Here is a 20,595-nt window from a genome sequence, read left to right as displayed (position 1 = left end):
GCATTTTGTCAGGTTTATGTGAGACGGTAAATTCTATAATCAGGTTCAGTTCTGCACAGATCCAGAAAGTCCTCTGGGTTCAGTGGATCAAAATGTACGTCTTGAAAATGGCTAACTGTACTTTCTGCTAAAGTTTCTTTTTACACCTGTGACCAATAAGTTTGGTTTAACGAGTGAGTAACTGCTGCTTGTGTTTGTGTCACATACCTCCACAGGGGGCAGTGGTGCAATAATCGTTCCTCCCGCCACTGGACTCAAACCGGCAGCCCTCCAGTCTCCGCCCCAGTATGAGAAGTGGGGGGAGGAGGAGGCGGCAGGTGAGTGGGGCAGGGTGAAGGACAGGGAGGAAGGGGAGAGGGGCAGCGAGCGGGACAACAAGGGGGGCGTGCCGGGCCCTTTCTTCATGCCCTTTAGCTGCTGCTGCTGCTGCTGCTGCTGCTGGCACAAGGCGAAGGAAGGGGAGACAGCCAGGGAGGGGGGGAAAGGGTGAGGCGGGGTGCCGCTGGCCCGGCGGCCACAGATGTGAGGCGGGCCCAGGGCGGGAGGAAGGAGGAGGGACAGCGAGAGGGACGGAGGCAGCGAGCGAGGCCGGGAACAGGGAGGGTTACTCACGGATTGTCGGAAGGGTTGAAGGGGGGCAGTGGGAGAGACATCCATGCTGGGCTGCTTCCCTGTAGCTATGCTCTTCCGCCGGGGGCGATGATCTGTGACGGTGACAGAGAAAGAGAGAAAGACAGGAAGTGTTTTAGTTCAATGCCGCTTCTACTTCTGCTCCATAATCCATAATCATTCCTCACATAGCGCCTTCAGGAATAAGGTGAATATCATACACTGGAGCAGAAAACTTGTTTTTGCGGTTTAGAAAGATCAGTGGGATCAGAGAATAATATAAAAAAGAGAAATTTACAAAACTGCGTTATTTGCCGATGATCCCGAATCATCTTCCAGCTCAATTTCTCCTCACCTCGAGCCGAGATTTCTTCCCCACGACTTACTTTACTGAGACTCTATCAAACTGCACCTCCTGCCCTTTGCTGCAAATATTGTGAATTAAGATGAAACCATTTTGCAGCTACTACCAATTCCTTTTGTTGACTGACAGGTGGAAGTGAAGCCGCTGTGGAAATAAACATCGACAGCACAGTGCTGTTATTGACAGTCCGCCCGAGAGCATGAAAGAATGTGGGCGCCTGATAGAGGTCAAAGGTGAGTGAGGCAGAAATCAAACAGCAGAATGTGGCGACACGTCCGAAATGAACTGCCGCCGCCGTCGCTGCTTTCACTTCACAACACAGACAGACCTTCCTCCCCGGAGCGAGGGGGACTGATAAAAATGTGCAAGAGACCATTGAGGGGATAGATTTTCTGTCTGGATGTCAGATGAGGCGATTGTTAATCGTGTGCATGTTGAGGGGAGGAACTGTGAGGCGCATGAACACAGAGGAGCGAGCATTAAACCAACAAAGTACTTATTGACGTCTTATTGGTGCCCAACACACTGACTCGGCCGGTGAGAGAACAAACTCCGACCCTGTTGATGGACGACGGAGAATGTGAGAACGTGCAAAATAAAGGAATAATGGAAATTCAACAACAAAATCCGACTGGATGCTGTTAAATCAATAAATAGTTTAGCCTAAAAACATCAAAACATGGGAACAAAAAACAAAAAAACAAACCCCTACGCAGCTACTGATTCAGAGCAGAATCAACCGATCGTTATCTTACTTTCAAACATTCTTCTACTATGAAAACTTGCTGCCTACATTACCCACAATGCAACAGTTTGCTCCATGATTTGGGCTCGTTATGTTAGCAGCAGCATGGGAATACTTTGGTTCTCCAGGAATCAAACCTGGCTCTTCTACTCTACATACTCCTGTTCTGTTCATCCCAAATGTACCTACATTGCCACTAATGTGGCCCCGAGTGTCAACTATATCCGGCCACTGGGGGGACATGAGTTTTTGGTGCCGGTGCTAAGACCAGACATATAGAGAGGACTTTGGCGTAAGAAAAAAATAATCTATGCCAAGAAAACAAGATTGACTGAGGTGAAACCCCCACAATTAGGAGCAGCCAAATTGGGACTAAAAAAACCCAAAAGTGTTAGTATTAGTGCAGCATCTCCTCCTTTTAACTTCACAACTTTAGTTTTAATAAGTCATGTTTTCACACATGTGCTGGAACCGATGTTTGCCAAAAATGCTCTGCGTGTCGAGCGTCTGTCGCCAAAACACTGCTAGCATAGACGAGAAGGAAACAACCACCCTGTGTTTTTTAGCTTTGTCTATAGCATTAAAGCTGCAGTATGTGACATCTTATATACACATATATACATATCTATATGTATAGATATATAGTCACTCTAAATTGACCATAGGTGAGAAAAATACATCGAAAATAAAAGATAAAACGGTAGAAAATTAATGGATATATTAATCCATGTAGGGTAATTCCTCTCTGTATTTAGCCCATCCTCTACTCGGAACCTTAAAGCAGCTACTGAGCAGCACCAGCACCTTGATCCGTCAGGATTTGAACCAGCAACCTCTCAGCTATGAGCCAACTTCCCTATCGTCTTGGCCATAGGCTGCCAAAAAGAAATACAGTATATACTAATTCAAGTGTTGTACTGTGTTCCGATATCAGTATACTGGCGTAGGAAATGCACAGACACACAACATGAGAGAACTTAAAGGTACAGTGTGTAAACTTTAGCAGCATTTATTGAAGTTGCATGTTGCAGCTTTTGGGGCTAAAACACGGTGAGATAATGTCACCTCAGTTTTACATACTGGACATTTAACAGGTATCCGATGATTCTGCTTCACATCACATCAGCTGTTCGTCGGCGGTCAGACCTCGTCGCGCCTGCGGCTCCATGGAAACAGACTTAGCAGTAATTAGCTTATAGCATCACCTGTAATCAAGTCTCACTCTCCTAATTGAAAACGTGAGCCGCTTGCGTTCAACGGGAACAAATCAACAAAAATAATCGCAGTCAATTCAGGGGGGGAACATGAATTCCATGCCATTGCATCCAATCATCACCGAGATAATTAACTCCAACGACGCTTTGGCGAGATATTTGATATTACCGTACAAAAAGCTTTTTTTTTTTTACGTGGATGGTGAATATGTAAATCCATGTTGCATCTTTTTTTTTACCAGAGAAGAACAAAACAATCCCTTCTCTGTCTAGGTGACCACTGAGGTGCTGCCCTGCTTAGATAATCGTCTTTATCGTCTCCAAACTACAGCAGGGAAATTTCAAAGAAGCCATTAAGTCCCCGTGTGTCCTCCGTCTTTCACGTTTTCTGTCTTTCCGTAGCTTTTTTTATTGTGCGGCTCTCTTGAAGAAAACTCGTCAACACCAGGACCCTGATGTAAAGCGTGTCAGTCAGATTTTTACAGTCTTTTTCAGTCTCAGTGTCGTTCGCTGCTCTTTGCTCTCTCCGTCTCCCGCACAGACACTCACACACACACCTGCTTTACATAATTCAAATAGTGCAGTTATTCCTCCACCTCCCTTCATCCTCGGATCTCCATCTTCTTTTCATTTTCTTTCCTCCCCTCACCGTCCTCTCGTTCCGTCCCCTCCAGATATGCACGCCATCTAGAAACCTCCGTTTCTCTCCATACTCACCTTTGTATTCTGTATTCCTCTTTTATCCTCCTCCTCTGCTACCTTTCATTTACCTTTCCAACCTCACAGTCCTGTCCCAAGATTTTCTCCACACCACGTCAGACGGATAAAGGTCGACCAAGAAGGTGCTGAGAAATCAGACGATGCCCAAATCCACAGGTACAAAGTCGCTGGTGGACGACACGACTAAACTGAAGCTGCAAAAATACAGCGCTTTAACTTTAACGTTCTAACAACATTGTGTTGACATGTTACTTCGTTACATGTCATGCACACGGACATGCTTACCTACAGTATTACCCAATTCCTTCTGGTCAAAAAAGCTATTAAATTAAATGTGTGTGTTTTAATTCATTCACTCCTGGGTCAAATGACTGCATTGCACACCAGTCTTTATCAACTTCAATGGGAAGACATCCGTCCATTGTCTAGTGAGAAATCTCCCACATGGGGGTCACAGGGAACCAGTCCCAACTGACAACGGGGTGAAATGCAGTGTACACCCTGGACAAGGACCAACATACAGAGACCAACAACCAACACGTTCACACCTTCAGGACGTCCAGCTTGTTTCTGGACACGGGAGAGGAAACAGGAGAAGCCACAGAAAACCTTACACACACACTGAAGGAGAAGAACCAGCAACCTTCTTGCTGTGAGGCAACAGTATGAGCCACAAGCGCTTCTGTGCATTTGTGACGTCACATTTTACACATGGGTGATGGGAATTGTGTTAAAAGGCCCTGGTTTACTTCGCATATTGTGGACCTCGGTATACTCTCGCGTCAGGGTCCTGGGGCGCATTCCTACTAATGAAGAAGAGAACGATGCTACAGCTTCCCTTGGACACGTCTGGGCAGGGGAGTCGCGGGGTCAGCCGGTTTGAGGGTCGCCAGGTCGAGGCTCGGATCCTTGGTGACTACTTCGGGGCTTATACTCATGAGGGAATTACCCTAACCGCAACCCTAACCTTATACCAGGACCATTTTTTTAGTGGGTTCACAAATCCCGGGCTGGTGTAACTGCGGCTAAAGTGATATTTACAGAAATGAGGACAGGAAGGTGATGATAACCTTCCTGGGCAGCCTGTGGCCGAGTGGAAAGGGAACTTGACTTGTAAACCCATCCTAGGATTAGGAGCAGTGGGCTGCCACACTGAGTAGCACCCGGGGAGCATTGGGAGTTGGGTAACTCAGGGGTACCCCAGCCCTTTCTGGCATGGCGGGGATTCTGGCATGCATCAAAGTCGCCGGTTCAAATCCCCGCCATGCCAGAAAGGGCTGGGGTACCCCTGAGTTACCCAACTCCCAATGCTCCCCGGGTGCTACTCAGTGTGGCAGCACACTGCTCCTAATCCTAGGATGGGTCAAAATGCAGAGGAATACTTTCCCTAAGGGGATAAAATAAACTTTACTTTATAACCATTTCCTGTTTATGGATGTGGTTAAGTTTAGCCACAAAAACAGAAATCATGATGTTTTTCCATCAAAGGTCAACATAAAAGTCTCCATGAACACAATGTGGTAGAACGTAGTTTCCTTACAAAGTGCTGTAACTTGACAGTGCAGTGTTGTTGCGTTGAGTCTAAATTCTATCTCTAAATAAATAGCGTTATTAGCCCGAGTGTCGCGATGTTTGTCTAGCACTGACTAGCCACAGTGTTGCATGGAAATGTAACTTTTGAGCGAGAGAATGTGGAGTTATTAGCGCGGGGGAAAAGTTAAGGAGCACGTGTGACAGCTGATTATAAAAAGTCACTGATTGTTTTTGAGGCTTAGTTCATGAGCTTAGGGAGATTATGTGGCTGCTGTCAGTGGTCGCAGTGTCTTTTTACTCGAGATAAAGTGTTAATTGACAGGCTGGAGGTTATCCCATCATTATGTTTGCATTTACAGTTGCATGTCTCAAAAGAAAAAAGGATCAAAATCAAACTCTGCATCAAAAACTAATTGTCTTCCCCTGGATGAACAGACAAACGCGGTGAGAGGAACCAAACTCTGGGCTGTTTCTGACGGTTTAGCTCCAGACAGTGGGAGTGGAAATGAGTCTGTGAGTTGGCGTGTTTTTCTATCCCTTGGGGTGATTTTAAAACACAAAAATAAACAATTGATCCCCGTTGTTGCCAATTTGGAATCGTCAGATTTAGAGCGCACATGCTTTATTACGTCCTCCAATGGAGAGATTCATCGGGGCGGGAGTCTTGATTACTTCTGGAAATAAACCAAGGCATTTCTTTTTTTTTTTTGTCATTTCACCCAAAAAAGTACAGAAAGTAAAGTCTGCAAAATCAATTTTAGCTGCATCATTATTCAGAACACCATGTTATTGCAAACTAACATCTGCATTTAGTCGCGTGGTCCTGCTTTGTGGCACAAACCGATAACATCTCCTGCAAATGATAAATCCTTCACCTGTGTATGTATGTGTTATAAAATGTTTTTTTTTTTTTAAACTGCATAAATCATGGAGGGAACGCCATCTGTGCCACGCTTTTAAAAACAGCTGATCATCATCATAATGTAGCATATGCAACTTAAGAAAAAAATAAAAATAAAAAAATTGGAATACAATGTGATTTTGGAACAATCACTTAGTCAGGAGGTCAAATAAATAAATAAATACATAAATGAATGAATGAAGCTGCAGCTGCTTCTCTGTGTCTCACTATCACTGTTTACTAATATTAATGCACTTTTATTTTAGGCACCTTTCAGAGCACTCGAGGTCACCTTACAGGCGAGTGTGAACAAATATGAAGTGTAACAGTACAGCACAAAAAAAACAAGTTAATAATGCATCAAACCATTATATACAGAGGGGATTGAAATGGACGGATGAATAAAACAAATCAAAGTGGATACGCCGGTTTGAACAGAGGTGAGTTTTCACAACGCGATTCCAAAGTGGAAAGAGAGTCAGCGTTGCAAACTGGAGGCTCTGGAGCCCATGACTGTACATGGTTTATGTTAACGCTGACATTTGTCTATATGACCAACACTACACTATACACGGCCTGTATGACACAGACAGAAGGCAACTAACCTGGATCTCCTGCTTTATTCTACTTTTATTCAATGAAATAATCCAACAAATCCAACACTAAGTAACTTCGATTGCATTCGTTTGATTCCCACATGTGGTTTACATTGAAAACATGTGCTGAAAATGCAATTCATCACGATCAACTGGCACCTATGATTTCACTTTTCCTTTAGCTCCATGGAAAAGTTGTTATTCTGTTTATGAAGAGCCACTTGCAGCAGTTTGTGTTCACGTTAAATTTAATTAGGACTTCACTGAGCTAGAATCCCCTGCGCCATGTGAGCATTTACTTTCTTAATCTCCACAGAGACTCGGCAGCATTTTGACCCTCAAAACAGGGTATTTTTGGACACACTTGTCTGCTTTTATTCTGATTATTCTCTGTGTGCCCACGCATGAGGGGAAGAAATGTGACTGGGACACACTAATCCCTTTATTGTCATTTGCAGGATTGTCCACAGAGGGCAGATTACTGCCGATTCTTATTGTACATTATTTAAAGTTTAAGGAAAATTCAAAAGTCTGAATCACAGTTGAGGCAAAAGTCCTGTTCCCTTTATTTAACCATGGATTCCAAGTTCTTATACAATATTCAGTATAAGTATATTGGTCTAATAGCAATATAAAAACAACTAAAATGTCATATGAATGGTTAATAAAGCACAGACATAAACCACCAACACAATATGAGTGTGAGGGAGGAATGATATGATTATGGCATTTTTGTGGACTTATTTCAAGATAAAAGAAGGGAAAAAGCAAACAGACGAGTGCAGACGTTTACAAGCTGCTCCAAGTCTTTCCTATTGGTTTATTAACTACCTATAAAGTAGTGTGTTAAAGTAAATGAATTATTCATCATTTAAGGGAAAATGGAATTGGACGTAATAAAATATTAACACAAATGTGTCAGAATCAGTCAAAAGATAGTCGTCTTTAACATGACATGGTAAAAAATAAAATTGTGCCCACGAAATAGCTATAATGTGCGCACAAAATACTATTTCGTGACCACAAAGTAGGTATAATGTGCGTAGGTATAATGCTAACTCATTCAAAACAGAGTTTTATGTTGATAATTATCAATTTTGTGCAAATAAAGATGTTGATGACAAATTATCCACAGGAACAAAAACCCATCTTTAGTATAATAGCGCACTTTTAGCCATAATGCTATCTTTAATTAATTATTGACAGCTGGACTAAACTAACCCTAATAAACTAACAGGGCTGATTATCAAACTTCTATTTCTGATGGTCACGCCTGCTTTTTCTTATTCTCCTAACACAGTAATGAAGGATTCACATGTTAGGCTTAGGCTAGCTAGGTTAGCGGAGTAGTGTCTGTCATGGCGAACTAGGTAGCAAGCGATGCTAATGTTGCTACAGTGATAGTGTCGCGATGTCTGCGTGAAACTGTGTGAACTTTGACCGTCAAGAAACATCGAGAACGGAGGGAACAACCTTTTTGAGGAGCTCAGTTCTGAGCCATGTAGCGTTAGTAGCCAGCTAGCGCGTTGTAGAGTGATGTCATGTTTTGATTGGCTGATACGAGTTCGGACACTTTCTTCATGTGAACAGCTTTGAGTAGCATTTGACGCTTGGCCATTTGAACATTTCTCAACTTTTGCTGCTTTTTTTTGGAAGCAATTGAATATTTGGGCCAAAACACGGTATCTTCATCAGGCAAAAGTGCCTTCAAACGTCTTCGCTGCCTGAAGCTAACAACAATGTGGACATTGTCTTTAATCAGCAGCTTGTTACGAAGACAAATGCGTGTGCATCATTTCAATTTTAGGTTATTTTACGTGACATTTAATCCCCAAACCTGGCTGTCCATGACAACAGCAGTGTTTTTATTTTTCAAATCAAATCAGAATCTATTCGAGTCCATTCAGATTTTTAAATTTATAAGTTTTCATTTTTTGGGGGAAGATAAGCAAATCATTTAAGATTTCGGATTTGTTAAATCATCTTCCGGGCCCAGATACAGATGGTGGCGGGCCAGTTTTTTGCCCACGGGCCACCAATTGCTGACCACTGATGCAAAACATCCACAATCTGGGAGGGAGTAGGAGCTAGTGGGCCCCTGGGCATGCATGGAAAAGGGGCCCTTTTATATACAGTATAAAGGGTGAATAACTGTGGTATAGTTTATAGTTTCATAACTTATGTTATGTGGCTTCAGGCCCCCATTCAAATATTGTAGTAGTAGCACAGAGGCTTGGGCCCCGGTATGCCCGTGCAGTAATCCATCCTTGCCCACAATGCAGTTCAGCAAGAAATAAAGTAGCATTGACCACAGAGACGCCGTCAAGTCAAAACATGGACATGGACATACAGTGTCTCACCCCTATGTTCATAATGCACCTGGATTAACTCCACACACACACACACACACTGCATTATTCACACTCACTGGTAAGAGTGGGCGCTGAGAGCTACATTTTTGGTCGTTTGGGAAAATTGGTACTCTTCAATTTGAACGCAGACCAAAAGTCAGCCGGTCCTGAAACATGAATATGTCGTACCTGCCCCCTTTTTTCTCTCTCTCTCTCTCTCTCTCTCCCTCTCTCTCTCACTTAATATGCACAGAGCAGAAGAATGTGGGCGGCGGCAGCAGCAGCGTGTGCAAAGACTCAGCATATAAATCAGTGTATAAATCTGATCAGATTCACAGACTATCAGGCCGGGGTTATCTGAGGGAAGTGTGCAGTGACAAATGAAAACCCACAAAGATCTGGGTTTAACAAAAAAAAAAAAAAAAAAGAATCAAAGCCATTTAGCTTTTCCTTTTTATTCAAGTGTTAACAAAAGAGTCAGTCTAAAATGGAAAGTGTGGACAGGTCCATTTAAATCTATTTCTCACTCTGGCTTTTCTCCCTAACGCCAGCTCTGTGTTTCGTTGCCATGGCAGCGTTCCGTTTTTCTTTTTCCTGCCTTACATTTTAGCTTCAGATATACAACTCTGTACAGCAGCGGCTCAGAATAGAGGAGGTACTTGGGAATATAGGGGGATTGTTTGTGTCATATCCACGCACACACACGCAGCAAAGGAATGTGTGAAAACACCTTTTAGATCCTGCAAACAAAGCATTTCAAAGCTTCATTAGTCCTGGGATCATCGCTGATGACTGACACGGTGTGCTAATGAGTTTGATTATGAGCAGCATTGAAATGGTAAGTGTGAGGACATTGGGAGACCTGTCTTGCTTCACTTGTTGCACCTAATTTAAAAATCCAATTATGTAATGATTGTTTAGAGATGATGTAAGTGGGTGAAAAGGAGACTTGGAGAACACAGACAGGCTGAAGGCACGGGGGACGCGCCTGTCTCGTTTATTTAGCTGGTAAAAACAATTCTTTCTATATTTTATACCACTACTGTGTTCAATTATTACTATAATGCGCAGATGTTTGAAACATTAATAATAATTGTAAATAAGTTAAAATCGGTTGAATACTGGTCAAAAATAGCAAGATAAAACACTTTATTTTCCATTGTTTTCCATTATACAGTTCTAGCACAACTCGGGTCCACTCACACTACTTCCATCAGTGATAGAACTAACAGTCACGAGTGTGGATGCACCCAAATGAAAAGTACTGGACAGAAACCGAAACCGAAAGAAATGATCGTGCCAATTCTGTGCATGAATGTCGCAAAAAAAACAAACCCAAAAACATCACATGCCTGTACATCACATGCTTCTTTATGAAAATAAAAATCAGTAACACCATATGGAGTCGTGTTGTGAGCTGTTTATTTCTCCTTATCTTATTTGAAAATGGCTCGGTTGTAAATGCATTGGGTTCTTCTCAGCTTTAAAAGGTGTTAAATGACTCATATCAGACTGATATCATTATCAGTAGATACTTGTAGTTGTGATATTGGTGGTATTAAGTCAGAGAGTGAATGTGTCGTATTTAACTCCTCCTTATAGCCCACCACAAGTGCCTTGCTCAGGGGCCCATCAGGGATAGATCCATCCAGTTACAAGCCCAATTTCTTTCCTCTTGGCCATTGGCTTCTAAAACAATCTACCAGGAGTGTTGATCGAACGTATGCAGACTTTTTAGGATCTGCGTGAAACAGCTATCGCCATCTTACATAAGCACGATAAGCAAAAGTCTGTTCAGATATCGCCGAGATATACACATGTGAACGCGATAAATGAGACTACGCGTGATACATTGCTGCCAAAATCTGTAATCCGGATCAAATCTGGATGAAAGTTCAAGTTCGTGTGATGGTACGCAGATATTTTTACTGTTCTTTTCTATGATAAAAGATTTCTTGATAATGTAATTGAATGTGATTTTGTCATCAGTTACCAAACCTTGGGGCGCATTCACACCAGCTCCTTCTAAATCGAATCCGAGTTTGTTTGCTGGGAAAGTTCCGGTTCGTTTGGGGAGGCGTGAACGTGCAAAGAAGCCTAAAAAACGTAGGTCTCGGCTGGCTTCAAGTGAACCGAATGTAGGAAGAGGACTACACCGCAGGGCATTGTGGGTAAACGCAACCAAAACATACGGGCGCACGGAATGATAGGTGGCTGCGTATGTGTGTCGTATGTTCACGTTCTCGATGCAGCGCCGCCTCAGGCGAGGAGAGGAACACGTTATTCAAAAATGTTTGGTACGTTTCGCTGATGTGTGAAAGTGTGAAAGCAAACTCGGACCCGGCTCAACGTCGCCTCCCCCGAGTCTATTAGGTGTGAAAGTGACCTTAATGGGAACATACTCTGGTCCTCATGATCACCTACCCATCACAAAAAGAACTCAGATTAACGAAGGTTCTAACAGAAGGACAAACGTGCAGATTAACCCACACCAGAGAAAACAGTTTACAGGTTACAGATTGGATCTAATCTGAGTAAGTAAGTATTATCAATCAAAATGTAGCTGAAATTTAAATCAGATTTACCGTTTATACACATTTTATTAATTAGGTTATCAATTAATCTTAATTTTAACCAGATTTTTTTGGTCCTAACAACAGAAGGGCAGCATCTGCTCGGCGGCTGCTTTGCGTTACTTCACTGATGTCAACTGTCAATTAGTTCCCTGTCAATCATCCACTCATCCAATCATTTTTGTTCACTCGATCAGCGCAAAGAGAACCGTAACATGTACCCTCCTACCACAGAGTGGGTGTACGCAGTGCAGGGCACATGTGCTCACGCGTGGGTGTGCTCCCGCCCGTGTTCACATGTCTGTGTGTGTGTGTGTGTGTGTGTGTTAAGCATGTGCCGGGCGACATGTGAAACGCGGCGCGCGTTCATTGTGAATGTAAATCTGGTGTCAAGCTGAACGCTGAAGAGGGAATGAGTGGGTGGCAATCGCTTCCAGCTTAAACCCTCTGAGAGAACGCAGAGAGACAGAGTTAAAGGAGTGGGAGGGAGGGATGTAGACACACATGAGTAAGAGGTTGGTTAAAGGAGAAGAAAAAATCTGTAAAGTAACCCAGTGTGTGTGTGTGTGTGTGTGTGAGGGGTGGGGGGCGCGTAGGAGTGAGAGGGACGGCGCGAGAGCAAGGATGGAGCGAAGTCAGGACGACAGAAAAAGAGCTGGAGAGATGAAATGGAGGAAATGCATGTGGGGGTGTGGTAACTGGAGAGAGAGAGAGGGGGGAGTTTCAGTGAGGCTGGGGGAGTTGGATGGTGAGAGAGGGAGGGAGGGAGCACAAGAGGCAGAGATGGAGGCTGGAGAGGGAGTGGGTGTCTTAATAGCGCTGAAGCGCTCAGGGCTTTTTTGTGTGTTTGCCTTTGTTATGAAAGAAAGTTGCACGGTTGGCTCCCGGTTTGCTTTTTTGCTTTTTTTGATCCATGAACTTCCATGAGCACAGATGCACGGCAGCGTCTCCCGAGCCCGCTGTGAAATGCAGCGGCTGCATCTGTTGCGCCCGTTACATAATCCTGGTATGTAGCGCAGTGCTGTAGGTAAAGCGATGCACTCGAGGCTGGAGGTGCCGCTGCCTGCAGTGGCTCCACCCACTGTATGCTCAGCACAAATGTATCTGAACAGGTCACGGTCTGATGAGGCGCTGCAGTGACTGTTCAAACCCAAATGAAAGAACTGTTTGCGCTGATTTGGTTTGGTCAGCACCGCATTTTTGTTTTTTTGCATTTCCTTTAGGAAAAGTACCAAAATAACCGTTCCAAACCGTTCCATTCTTTAACACCCTTCCCTTGGGATAGTCAGTCAGCTGACAAAAAAACGTAACTCCCTTGCGATCAGGTACAGACTGATCCGGGGCTTTACCGTCCCAATCCGTAACGGAAACGCGACATAGTAGTGTGTGAAGTCCGTCAGAAGCTTCATTTCTCCGTCTTCTGCTTTCTAATCAACTCCCTGATGGAAACAACACAGCAACAGTTTCCAGGAATGATAATGAATATATAATCCTTGTGACTCATAGCGTCTTACATTTGTTAATAAACTCTCCATCGTGTGAGAGATAAGCTGCAACGAGCAATTTCTTTTATTATTGAATGATCTTTCACTTATTTTCACAATGGTGTCATCATTTAGTCTTCAAAGTTTAACTAACACCCTTTACCACTTCTTTGTTTTTGGATGGAAACCATATAGGTAAAGAAATTAAATAATACATGTTGTGATAACTCAGCTCTCAGCCTACTTCTTGGCATTTTTCAAATCCATGAATTGGGCAGAATTAGCTTCATAACAGGGGGTTTAATTACCCGTAAAAAGATCTCTGAAAAGGTGACATTTTCAAAAATGAAAGTTCTGTCCTGGTCCAAATAAAAAGAGAGACGTTCTGCACTAAAAACAAATATCTCCGCTTTACCTTTGGCTGTTTTACCAACCCAAAATAATATTAGGCCATACGGAGATGCAGTAAGACATTTTAAAGTAAGCACAAATTTGCACTTGTCACGATTCATATTGTGAACTGGGTCATGATAGTTTGTCATCTTGAAAAAGTGGGTCCTCACACAGTCCCACAAAGTCTGGGAGACACTGCTCCATGGGGACTTACATGCAGGAGAGACCTGGACTGGGGTGAAGTGGAGAAATCACCTGTCTCATCTGAACCTGGGTGGCTCTTTAGTGTTGGGCTAAAACTGCTCGTCCTTGGCTGACGATAACGTTGGTAAATAAAATTACATGTTACCAGAACAACTAAGGTCACACGGTGATGTAGTGGTTAGCACTCTCGCCTTGCAGCGAGAAGACCCAGGTTTCGAGCCCCGGTTGGAACAAGGGCCTTTCTGCATGGAGTTTGCATGTTCTCCCCGTGTGTGCGTGGGTTCTCTCCAGGTTCTCCGGCTTCCTCCCACAGTCCAAAAACATGCAATGTGGGGATTAGGTGAATTGGACACTCTAAATTGACCATAGGAGTGAATGTAAGAGTGAGTGGTTGTTTGTCTCTATCTGTGTGTGGCCCTGCGATGGACTGGCGAACTGTCCAGGGTGTACCCCGCCTGTCGCCCGATGTAGCTGAGATTGGCACAGCACCCTCTGGTGGAGGATAAAGCGGTTAGATGATGACTGACTGACTGACAGAACAACTAAGATAAATGACTGATAATCTGTGAAGTGTGGAGTGGAACAAGGATATCAACGATGACCTTCAGGGGTTAGCTGTAGGCAGCTCATTACTGTACGCTCAAGACGGCTTCTTGAGTTCTGGCCATGATCATGCCCTTAAGAGTTGAATGACTTCTGCATGTGTGCATGAAGTATTTAGGATTCAAGCTGGCCTGGGTGTTCTGCACATGTGCTGCAGGTTCCACCCCCAGGCTAACAGAAGAAAACAGCCAAACGGCCAAAACACGACAAAATTCAGGACGGTACATTTGTTGTAGCTTAAAGAAATGGATATTCACTCATTAGTCTGGTCAAGCGGGGGCTGACAGAGGGAAAAAAAGTGGAAAAAAAACAACTATTTAGTAGCCGGTGGTCAATATTAGATATTCATTATGATATTAGACAGAATTGCAAAGTAAATGTGCTTGTTTTGGTATAAAATGATTCACAATAAAAACGATGCACAAAAACAGAGAATTAAATTGATAATTGTGATTAAAACAGCTTAAATATATGTCATTTCATGTTGGGTGTAATACATTTAATAAAGCAATGATTACAACCCAATGTCTTATTACTATTATACACAAAATATTGCCAGCAAATACATTTAGTCTTATATTCTGTCTCTATTCCATCACCTCGCACAGTGGTTGGCGGGCCGCGGGTAATTGATTGGAGGGCCACATGTGGCCCCCGGGCCACCAGTTTGACACATGTGATTTAGAGTGTCCAGTTGGGAGGAAGCCGGAGAACCTGGAGAAAACCCCGCAAACTCGAGTCTTTTTGCAGCAAAGGCAACGGCGCTAACAACTACATAGAATGGCATGCTGAGAACTAGCCACTAGCTAAAGTAGGCATCACCACCTAGTGTAGTAGCGGCATATACACTTCATCTAATAAACCAATGAGCCACTGATGCTCGTGTACTGGGACAAGGACGGTAGTCTGATTGGGTAGCGCTGCTGCAGTAACCACAAAAGTGAAACATTGCTATGGTAACAACTAATAACACCATGCTTTTAAGCCACTCTAAATTTATCACAGTAGCACTAAAAGGGGAGCCTGGGGTGTGTGCTTAATTTAGGGAGCTAATACAATGCTTAGCTTATGCCATGGTGCTGGAGAGGAGGTTTTTTCAAACCACCGCTGCACCTCTGTTCTCTGACCTGTGCCTGGAACCACCGATCACTGTTTTAAATTTGCAGTTTTGTTGGGGAACAATTTTGCTGCGTTCATGTCCCTCTGGACATCCTGCCAGGGTTTGAAAGATGTGGGTGTTTATCAGCATAGTTTATTTTAGGAAACGTAGAATTAAAGGTTTTTTTTGGGGGGGGAGGGGCAAAACTCACAGAGAGCTGAAGTGACACTTTCAGGTTTTCAGGTTATCTCGCTGATGCTGGAGCCCCGCCTTTAAACCATTAATCAGTTGTCTCTGTTAATCGACTAACTCAGCACTATTACTACTACTGTAAATATACAATATATAACCATACAAGCCCGGACTGGCGAAACCATCGTGGAGTCGTCTAAAATAGACATAAAGTTACTTGGATAAATCAAGTCATCTCCAGTGGGAACGTTACACAACAGCACAGAACAGTATCAAATACACAGTGAAGAGAAGGAGCTCTCACCAATCTGCTGCTGTAAATGAATAAAACCCCAGCCAACTTTCTTATTGTGATGAATTTTGACTGATTACAATTTTCTGATGAGCCAAGTTGGCGGAAAACCAAAATTCTTCGCCATAGTCTGGGTGAACCGCCGCGAATCTGCCAACGATTTGATTTGGCTCTGGCACGGACGACGTTTGGGCCAACTTCAAAATCTTCTAGAGATTTTGACTAACACGACGACGTCCAGTCGCTTTTTGTTTACATTCAACATGGCGGCCGCAAAGAGAGCAGCTGTCTTTCGATTCCAATGTTGCTTCTATTTTATCCACAGAGCTCGTCCGTAAGACGCCATTACTAGATAACCATCGTTCTTTGGTAATTGGTTGTACGTCTGTCCAATTACGTACAGAGGCATTTTCATCTATGTCCGTTGGTCCCGCCCCTTGAAAGTGGGTGGTGCTTTCACAATTTCCAAACTCCAAAGTTGTTTTACTCCCATCATTGTTTACTTGGAGCATTTCTGACATATTCATATCTACTGTTATTTATAGCTGCCGGTTTGGTAGAAGGCAAAAGTAATTCTGATACGAGATTAAGAGAAATTAATTTAGAATGTCAGCGTCTTGGTATCATTGATAGTAGCATCTCTCTGCCATTTGCTGCCATCTTAAACGTGGTGTCTTGGGCATGCGAGGTGCTCTTTTAAGCAGGAGAGCTTCTATCCGAGCTGTCAATCAACCGCCCGCCGATTGCTTTTCCTTCAGTGTGAAGTGAAGGAAGAGCGAGTGTCTTTGTCTCACTCTGCAAATACTCCTACTGCAGCTCCGACGCAAAGACAAGAAAGGTCTAATTTTGGATCGAGTTTCTGTCGTCACGTCGGTAATCGTTTGATTTTTTACAGCAAAGAGATGAAAATGGAGTCTGAGGCGATTTTTACACGCTCGTTCGTGTCATGGCACATCATTCATCGACTGTACTCGTGCTCTTTTACACTACACGAGGACATGATTGCCTTAAATGAAACAACGCTCTCTCACACTCACTCTCACCGATCATCAACAACACTTAAAGTGGCACATAAAAAGGGTTAGGATTAACGACGCCTTTTATTAAGCTTTTACATTTGGGAAACATTTGTTTAACGCTGAAAATTATGGAGTGGATTGTTCGGCTCTAACAGCATAGTAAATACGGTCTCGTCTCACGCAGATATAGTCTGCAGTTTCACTTTTCCTGCAAGCCGTAGGGAAAGCTGTATTTGTAGATTCTTTCAGTCATGTGTCATATCAACTTTTGAAGTGTGTGGGGGGGGGTGTGGGGGGGTTGTCACCCGGGTGATTTTTATAGATGTGACAGAGTTGCTCTTAATTATCATCCTCCTCCTCATTTCCTCACTTTCGCCAAGAGTGCCACCAGCAGTTTGAGCACCATCACAATCACACGTGCATTTGTAGATTAGCTCATTTTGTTCAGACACAGCACTATAAAGCTGGGTTGCTGCTTGAGGATTACACAGGGTGTGGTAGACTGAGTGTACTTGACAAGACACAGAGAAGAGGGATCTCATTAAACGAGAGATTATATCTATGAAATATGTAGAACTTATTCACATAATACAATAAGTCCAACCCGAGCACACTGCAACGCCAGCATCAATGGCGTTGCTAATCGACGCTTGAAAACATGACTACTAATATGCAATATATGTATAAGACCGTGATTATATTACGAAATAAAAAGACCACGACGTGTCATCAGAGGTTAAGGAAACAAGTATACAATTTTCATCTGCGGGGCACAAAGCAGCTACTCGCCCGTGTCAGAAACACTGAACTTAACCAGACCTAAAAAGCCTCAGCACCAACCTCAAAAATGTCTCAACGAGAGGAGAAACCAAATGGGGATCTGCAGTGAAGGACAGATATGCCGACGTGGATTCTTTCCCCCCAAACGAGAAACATCTCTGTCATTCTCTGCTGTGCGAAAACAGAGACGCTTTCACATTCAATCTCCGCCCGTTACTGACGGCTTCAGAACTAAGAGCTTCAGTGACAAAAACAGATGGCGGGACAGTTATGTATGTAAATGTGCATATGCATGAATACAGTGTAACATTGGGTTTAAGTGCAGCTTTGATTAAAGTATTTTGTCAGATCTGGCAACCACACTTCATGCAAATGGGACTGTTTGAAATGCAAAAAAAAGTAGCTGTTGTACATATTTACAGTCATTTGAAGACAATATTTATCTCTGTGACAATTCCTGTTTTTTTAATTCAACATACATTTGACGACAGAATGACTTTGATTGATGGAGAGGTGACGTCACATAAGGAGAATGTCCTACCTAGAAAAAGTTGGCGCTTGTTGTGCTTTGTGTCCAGACTCTTAGTCCCTGTGAGTCCACAGAGAGCTGACGCCAGCCAACGCTGAAGGTGTGTTCACTCACTTCCAACTGTATTACTCCACCGAGTCTCAGCGTGCAGTTCGGCAGTTTCGCCGTTACATTTCACCAAGCATCAGAACTCCCTCAGAATCAATACTCCAGGAGCACACAGTGATACCAGTGTCTATTAATAACTGAGTGGGTTGGGGCGCCTGCCAACAAGTGTCATGACACACACGTGTGTTTGTCTGAAGAGCAGATGACCATCGTCGGTGTGTGTGTGTGGTGGTTTGTAAGGCCGTGTTTAAGTTCCACACAGAGAGGTATTGCTCCAATAGCCTACAATCAAGCAGCCTCGAAAAACCAGGGGCTGGAGAAGAACTAAAGCACAGCCGGTGAAAGTGATTCCACTGCAGAGCAAAAAGACGTCCACGTTGCGAATGGCTTATGGCTGTTGGCGTTAAATCAATCCGTGGCCTTTTAATATTTCATAGAGAAACAGTATATGAATAAATGATTAATCACCTGCCTCCCTTCCACCGAGGGCTCTTAAGGTATCTGGATATATCCACTAAGTGGTTAGAAAAAGAACTGTACTGATCTAATAATAAATTTAACGGCAGCACTCAACAACTATCACAGAAAACTATATATTTATATAGAATACTCTAAAGAAATACTATAGCCTTGTAATATTTAAGAGATAGAAAATACCACCAAGTAATATAGTGACTATAAACTCACTGCTAAGCACCACAGACACACTAATACTCCTTATATAAAGATTACAGGAATATTATGAGGATTTCCACTTTATAAACTACAAACACTTTAGCCTAGATAGAAAACAATACTGTAACTGGACAAAGTCACACAGGCGTCAGTGACCTGTGAGTGTCAGTGAGTCCTTTCTGCACAGGTAAATTTGCAGCTGCGAGATTTTAATTTCTCCAAAGTGCTTAATTTACCTTTGAGGTGACCCGAAAGTGCCACAGGATGAGAGTTTGTTTGTTTTTAAGTAGGCCACTGTTCGTTTTCTCGCATCTTCAGACTAATTAGTGAGAGATACAACGACAGAAATACAAGAGCAAACACTCAAACAAAGCCAGTTGAGTGTTATAATTTCACACTGAGGCAGTTTTCTTCATCCTCCCCCCGCCTCCCCCCGGCGGCGGCGGCAGCAGCAGCCTGCGTAATGAGCACCGGCAGCAGCGGCTGTTCCGCGGCGGGCAGTCCGGCTGAGAGCTCCTCCTCCCCGGCCTCTCCCTGTCCTCTCTCCCCGGTGCCCTCCGCCCCGACCCCGCACTCACAATCCCGGTGACCGACGGAAGATCCGCTGGGGCCAATTTCTCTCATCTTTTAGATGGGGACTGTTTCTGCGATGGTTTTCCTTTTAGTGGGTGTCCGCCGCGTGCGCGTCAAATGTACACTTGCCAAAAAGGGTGGGGGGCGGTGGGTGGATGAGTGAAAAGGTAAACGCGCTACTGCATGGGACAGTGTCGTAAACTGTTTAGCTGCAATCAAAAGCTAGAGTATCCACGCGTGAGGGGAGAGAGAGCTGCGTGTCTGTGTGCATCCGCATGAGTGCGCGAAGGAGCGCTGCGCTGCGCAATCGTGCGCCAAAGGATGAGCGGATGAGGAGCGAGCTGCATGCGCTCCGCGCTCTGCCGCGTCCTCGACTCTCCAACGGGGCAGCGAGCGAGCAAGTAAGATGACTTTAAAAACATGAATTTCCAAAAAGGAAGCAGAAATATGTGAACAGACGCCAAAGGCGCTGCAGTCGCCAAGGAACGAGAAAATGCAACAGAATGGAGTGGAACTGCAGCCTCGCGTGCCAGCAGCTGAGAGGCTGCACAAGAAAAAGAAATAGAAAAAGAATAATAATGGCAACTTAAGTCCCTTATCTTCCTTCCTATACAACCATAAGTAATCCGTCTGTTGGAGAGGCTCCGGTCTGCTGCTTGGAAGAAGATTATCCAGCACAGGTGGACAGCAGAACAGTTTCTGGAGAGAACAGCAGTGCACTGATGCTCCTGCGCTTCAATCTCCTTCTCCTCCTCTCACACAGAGAGAGAGAGAGAGAGGGAGAGAGAGAGGGGGATAGAGAGAGAGGGAGAGAGAGAGGGGCTGACTGGATCCCCACTGGGACCTGGAGTGATTTTAAGCACTGTGAGAATCCCTCATCACTTATGCCCTCCTCCCTTCTATTTCTCCTTTGCCTGACTCCTTCCTTTACATTTCACCTTCTGCCGACACACACATTCTCGCACAGCATCCTTAGTGAAGACAGTCATCATGAACATAATGCACCATCAAGCCCCTGACTCTAAACATAAACCATTA

At 43.9% G+C, this 20,595-nt stretch overlaps 1 protein-coding gene across 1 annotated transcript in view; it reads right to left on the bottom strand.

Moving 5' to 3' along the window:
- syngap1b (synaptic Ras GTPase activating protein 1b) overlaps positions 1–20,595 on the bottom strand; it is a 104,516-nt gene that overhangs the window by 42,178 nt on the left and 41,743 nt on the right. The window contains 1 exon segment of the mRNA XM_044034307.1: positions 208–704. Coding sequence (XP_043890242.1) covers positions 208–704 — 497 coding nt within the window.

Source organism: Solea senegalensis, linkage group LG9 (assembly GCF_019176455.1).
Source record: "Solea senegalensis isolate Sse05_10M linkage group LG9, IFAPA_SoseM_1, whole genome shotgun sequence".
NCBI classification, from domain to species: Eukaryota; Metazoa; Chordata; class Actinopteri; order Pleuronectiformes; family Soleidae; genus Solea; species Solea senegalensis.
This window is presented reverse-complemented; position numbering and strand designations above follow the sequence as displayed.